The sequence below is a fragment of the Pungitius pungitius genome, chromosome 2 (assembly GCF_949316345.1).
Source record: "Pungitius pungitius chromosome 2, fPunPun2.1, whole genome shotgun sequence".
Lineage (NCBI taxonomy): Eukaryota > Metazoa > Chordata > Actinopteri > Perciformes > Gasterosteidae > Pungitius > Pungitius pungitius.
Genome location: NC_084901.1, coordinates 28,365,211 through 28,371,643, shown reverse-complemented (window position 1 = coordinate 28,371,643; position 6,433 = coordinate 28,365,211). Strand labels below are relative to the sequence as shown.

The following is a 6,433-nucleotide window of genomic DNA, read 5'->3' as shown; positions in this document are numbered from 1 at the left end:
CGTCCGCTTTCGCCCTCTGAAGCAGAACCACCGTGCGCAACTTCGCTCGAAACAGACCAGTATTTATCCATTGGATCATTGGGGGGCTGCTGAGCCGAGCTGACGCCTGTGTTGGCCTGTCTTGGCATCTCTCTCTCTCTCTCACTCTCTCTCTCACTCTCTCTCTCCTATGTGCTCAGCCTCCTTCAGTTCAGTTTCCTACTTTAAAAAAATAAAAAGCTCCAAGAATGAAAGACTTGTTTCACCGCATCACCGACCGCCTTGCGCATTTTTTAACGCCTTGGAGTCGCTGGATGCGCTGTCAAGATCTATAAAAGCTCTCTCTCTCCGTCTCTGTCTCTCTCTGGGTCTCTCTCTCTCTTCCTCCCCCCCTCTGGCTCTCTCTAAATCTCTCTTTCTTGCTGCCAAATGAATGTTCTCCCATGGAGGTTGGACAACCACCTTGGCGACCGAACGACCAGAGGGGTGATTTTTCCAAGCAAGAGGAGCCCGTCAGCAAGAGACGCATCGGGTGAAATCGGAGTCCCCCCCCATCCCCCTTCCCTCCCCTTTCCCCCCCACCTCACCTCCTCCTCTACCACCATCTCCACCGCATCCCTGCCAGTAGCTTGCATGGGGATATAGGGGTCTGGAGAAACCTTGTTGCGCCCCTGTAACTGTACGTGATCTACTTCAGCTGCTGGGAGGACTGTGTGTCTACATCCATGTCTCACCAATGCTGCCTCGTGTCTCCAGAGGGAGCCGCATTCTTTACCGACTACGCTTTTGGTAAGTGTTTTTTGTAGATCTTACCTTTTAAAATGGACTTTTTTTAATTTGAGGCCTATTTTATTCCTCGGTGTCCATTGTGTGGATAATGAATGCCTGCGGCTTTTAACCATCTCCATATGTCAGAGACGGGCACAGTCCCGATTCTTCATATTCCCCTTTGGTCTCACAGCTGCTTCCCTAAATGATCTGAAGGTGCTACTCGGTGGTGGTGCAGCGGCTGATTGCTACAAATGAGATTCCTTGATAGAAAATTAAAAGAAAAGGAGAAAACTGCAGCAGTTTGACTGATTATGTGTAATACGCTGAGAGGTGAAGAATAATAGTCGTGCTGCTGTCTTAGACTGTTTCCAAGACGATGCTTTGACTGGCAGAAATAAGACGCAATAAATGTGCAGTGGTTCACAGGTTTGAGTAATAGGCAAGAATATGTGTGAAACAATATTTCTGCAGTACACAAATAGTCTGCATCAAACATGTGTGCTGTCAAATCATCAGGGCAATGAGGGCATCCCTGCTTCAAAGCCAAAGCTACTTACTGCTATTATTCCAATAAAAAGTGCCTTTTTGCTTAATTAATTTTCCATTTATCGGTCATAATACACTCCATGAGAGAAATGTTCGAGATGTATTAAATATTGCCTTTTTAGTTTAATCAATATCAAATATGCATTTTGATGGGGGTTTTTCTGTGTGTGTAAACGTTTGCGCATGCAACTATCCTTTTGTTTTCTTTTTTCTTGTCTCCAAAGGTTACTAAATGGTTTTCTTGGGGAGGATTTCTAACCGGCGAGATGCTGCTCGTACTCGTGCTGGTAGCCTTTTCTTCCTCCATCTCTGGCTCCCTCTCCTCCTCCCTCTCCTCCCCCTATGCGTCGGACGGACCCCAGATGGCAGACCCGTCCGCCTCAGATTTGATGGCCGAGACCTGCAGCGCCTGCTCTTGCATGTCTGTGGAGAACGTGCTGTACGTCAACTGCGAGAAGGTCACTGTCTACCGGCCCACGCAGCTCTTCCCGCCGCCCTCCTCCCTGTACCATCTGAACTTCCAGAACAACTTCTTGATCATACTCTACCCAAACTCGTTCCTTAACTTCACCCACGCTGTGTCACTGCAGCTGGGGAACAATAAACTACAGAACATTGAGGGCGGAGCGTTCATGGGGATGAGTGCGTTGAAACAGCTGCACCTGAACAACAACGAGTTAAAGGTGCTGCGAGCAGACACTTTCCAGGGGATAGAAAACTTGGAATACCTTCAGGCCGACTACAACTTAATCAAATACATTGAAAAGGGAGCGTTCAACAAACTGCACAGGCTTAAAGTGCTCATTCTGAACGATAATCTAATACAGGCACTCCCTGACAACATATTTCGCTTTGCGTCACTCACACACCTGGATATAAGGGGGAACAGGATTCAGAAGCTTCCGTATTTGGGGGTTCTGGAGCATATTGGGCGTATTGTAGAGCTGCAGCTAGATGACAATCCTTGGAACTGTACCTGTGATTTAGCACCTCTCAAGGCATGGCTTGAAAACATGCCCTATAACATTTTTATCGGCGAGGCCATATGTGAAACACCAAGTGACTTGTACGGTCGGCTCCTGAAAGAAACCAACAAACAGGAGCTTTGTCCAATGGGCACTGGAAGTGACTTCGATGTCAGGATGCCTCCACCCGATAATGGGCAGTCGCCCTCCAAAACGTCCCCAACCACTGTGGCTCCCCTGGCCACCAAAGCTCAAAAAAGCACCGATTCATCAAAGATTTACGGTAATGGTATTGTGGCCGGTTTACCCCCTTTTGGAAGAAATAGCCAGATTGTATCCTTTCAGACACGGACCCCTCCATTGTTGTGTCCGCAGCCCTGCAGCTGTAAAGCCCACCCATCTGACTTTGGCATCAGCGTTAGCTGTCAGGAAAGGAATATTAAAAGTTTAGGTGATCTCCTTCCCAAACCCCCAAATGCCAAGAAACTTCACCTGAGTGGAAATTACATCCGTGACATAAACCCGTCTGATTTCCAAGGGTTTGAGGGCTTAGATTTGTTACATCTAGGCAGCAATCAAATTGTTATAGTCCAGAAAAGTGTGTTCTCGAACCTCACTAATCTGAGGAGACTTTATTTGAACGGAAACCAGCTTGAGCAGTTACACCCAGAGATGTTTTTGGGCCTCACAAACTTACAGTACCTATATCTGGAATACAATGCCATAAAAGAAATCTTAGCAGGTACATTTGACTCAATGCCGAACCTCCAACTCCTGTATCTCAACAACAACGTCCTGCGAAGTCTCCCTGCCTACGTGTTTTCAGGTGTCTCCTTAGCCAGACTGAATCTGAAAAACAACCACTTCATGACCCTACCAGTGAGTGGTGTCTTGGACCAGCTGCGATCACTGACCCAGATAGACCTGGAAGGGAACCCATGGGAGTGTTCCTGCGATCTTGTCGCTCTCAAACTCTGGCTAGAGAAGCTAAATGATGGAGTGGCTGCCAAAGAGGTAAAATGTGCCTCCCCCATGCAGTTCTCAAACATTGAGCTGCGCATTTTAAAAAATGAAATCCTGTGTCCCAAGCTTGTGGCGAGACAGCCATTTATTCTCACCGCCGCCACCCCGGTTTTGACATCGTTGTCGCCCGGCGGAGTTGGCAAAGCACCACCAGGGGGGCCTGTCCCTCTGTCCATCATGATACTCAGCATCCTCGTGGTGCTTATCCTCACTGTGTTCGTGGCCTTCTGCCTTCTCATCTTTGTCCTGAGGCGGAATAAAAAACCTGTGGGCAGGCAGGAGGGGCTCGGCAATCAGGAGTGCCCCTCAATGTCACTGCAGCTCCGCAGACACAATCACAAATCTGGGAAAAAGGGCTCCATCCCGGGAGATGACCTGGGAGGCGAGACGTTCATCCCGCAGACCATCGAGCACATTGGCAAGAGCCACACATGTGGAATGGGACGCTCCTCGGATATGGATGCCGGGTTCAAGTTTGCGGACTCGCAGAGGCAGAAGATCATCCTGCGGAACAGCGCAGACAAGGACAAGGACTCGCTCTCCACTCTGGAGCGCAACAAACGCCTCAGCACCATTGATGAGCTGGAGGAGTTCCTCCCCCACCGGGAGCCCAGCATGTTCATCCAGAACTTCCTGGACAGCAAGAGAGACTTCAACAGTATAGGAATGGGCGGCTACGAGATCCGCTACCCGGATAAAACGCTGGATAAAAAGATGAAGAAGTCGTCTCTGATAGGCGGTAACCACAGTAAGATTGTGGTGGAGCAGAGGAAAAGTGAGTATTATGAGCTTAGGGCCAAGCTCCAAGGAACGCCTGATTACCTGCAGGTGCTCGAGGAGCAGACTGCACTGAGTAAAATGTAGGGATTGTTCTTGAGTTTAGTGCATTGATGACACACACACACACACACACACATGCTGAAGGAAGTTATACATTCATTCAAGGCAGACAGACAGCCAAACAAATCTGCCTTTTTTCTGGTTCGTTCTCCCTCTCTGCCCACACACACGCACGCCTTTCAACTACCCAGATCGCTCGCTTTTGTCTTCATCTCCTCTGCAGCAACACATCCGCACTCACACACACGCACACACCCAGAGAAAAAGTGCCTTCTGGAAATCCTTAATGACCAATGCAGAGATGGACAAAATGGCTTCACACTGCAAAAGCTATTACTAGAATCAGGGTGGATCTATTTCACAGTAAAAGACCTTTCGGATTATCCATGCCACCACATGTATGACTCCCACATACATATACCACAGGACACCCTAATAAGCGGACAGACAGTAATAATATATATATATATTTTTTGTTGCTGCTATTGAAATGGGTACTTGTTTTACTGTTTTTGTTCTTCTTGTTTCTTTTTTCTCTTCCTTTTGTTTTTTCCAACCAAATCAAAAGGTTCTTGAAAACAGTGCTCAAGAAAATACCTTGCAGTCTTTAACCCATTCGTTTAGAGAAAAAGAGAGAAAACACAGGGAGCACTTTGGTTGTTGTTCCCAAATCACCTCTCCTAGGATGAGGTTAACGGAATCGGTGACTCAATGGATGGATTTTTATTTGTTGATTTTTTTTGCTTTGTTCTTGGGGATGCCCTTTGGAGTCTAAGGCAGAATCTGCCACCTTGTCTGGATCAAACACTAGTAGCTGTACACCTGCTCTTTGCCGGGAGGCTCAAACGGCTCCCTTTTCGGCGTCACTAAACTAAACTTTTTTTGTTGAAAGAATAATTTCATCACTTGTTCTCTTTGTGTAAGCAGCCATGTTTAATATAGTGTCTTCTGAATGGAGTTGTGTTTCTCTTCAAAGTTGCTAGTTACAGTTCCTGTATGTTTTGGCACACACACTGTCCGAAAAATGATTAAAAACCCGGGACGAAAAAAGAAAAATGATGATTACAAAGCTGCTTGCTATGTAAGCGTAACCTGGAATTTATTTTGTAAGTCTTACATTATTTGTATCTGTGGGACTGGTTTGTAAATTACAAGGAAGGACAAATACACACACAGACACACAGTGTACAACGGCGCATCATCATCAAGAGACTACGAGTCAGAATTGTCTAAACTATAATTCAACCCGTGATCCACCCCCCCCCCCCTGTCAGCTCCCAATTCGTAGTGAAAGAATTTAACAACATAGTTAATTTATTTTTCTATGCAGAAATTATTTAAAGAGTTATCGGTATTGAGAGTGGAAAGGACTTGACAGAGGGATGCAGCAGAGCTAATTCAGGCCCGCCGAAGTGACTGTTGAGTCGATTCAAGGGTTCTTGTTTCTCCCAGTTCGCTGGAGAACTCAACCCCACAAGACGAGGGTTGTGAAATGTGATATGTGATGTTTCCTTTTCATTGTGTCGCACGACAAGCCGAGGCCTGATAGAAGTCTGTGAAGTCTCAAGCCGTTTCCTTATTCTTATATCTCCCACTTGTAAAAGGTTTCTTATTAACATTATGCAACCAAAATAAATGTGCATTAATCTTGATTATGGTTCTAAAATGGTTGGAATTGTGAATGAGAACAAGGAAGGTAACGATTTGAAGTTCTAAATTGTTTTGATCCGGGCAGAATCATATCATGAAACACCACGTGCAATATTAGTAAGAAAAAAAGAAAAGGCAAAAAAAAAATGCTCGGTCATCATGGCTTCAAACTTTTTCTTTAATTTATTTAGTTTTGAGGATATATTGTCAAGACAGGTTCTATTTGGAAATTATTTTATCGACTTAACTCTATCCGATCCTTATTTAAAAAGTATTGTTACGTTGAAATTCTGTGTTTATTGACATTACAGTTGAATAGAATGTATCTTGAAAAGTATAAAATACAATTTTCTATTGGTCATAAATCTCCTGTATATTGGTTAATTTTCTCTTGTATAATCATGTTGAACTTAAGGTATTAAAATCAGCACCTATTTGCACTGTGTCCCACTACTTCTTTTAGTGAACAACCTTTTCAAGGCTCTTTTGAAGAGAATGCTTCTGCAACGAAACCATCAACCTTTCCTTATTAGTCCCGCTTTGTTTTTTCCCCCCAACAAGTTGGATTGTGTGACAGCTCGGTATTGGACAGAGTCCAGCTCAAGTGACAGAATGTTGGCCTTGTTCATATGCAAACACTGCCTGCCTCAGGCAAAATA

General features: G+C 45.3%; 1 protein-coding gene across 1 annotated transcript; it reads left to right on the top strand.

Annotated features, from left to right (window-relative positions):
- The first annotated feature begins 600 nt into the window (after positions 1-600).
- Positions 601-6,214, top strand: slitrk4 (SLIT and NTRK-like family, member 4). Its single transcript, XM_037461092.2, has 2 exons — positions 601-768; positions 1,521-6,214. Exon 2 carries the CDS (start codon positions 1,563-1,565, stop codon positions 4,146-4,148), a length of 2,586 nt encoding a protein of 861 aa, XP_037316989.2. The 5' UTR covers positions 601-768; positions 1,521-1,562; the 3' UTR covers positions 4,149-6,214.
- The last annotated feature ends 219 nt before the right edge of the window (positions 6,215-6,433 follow it).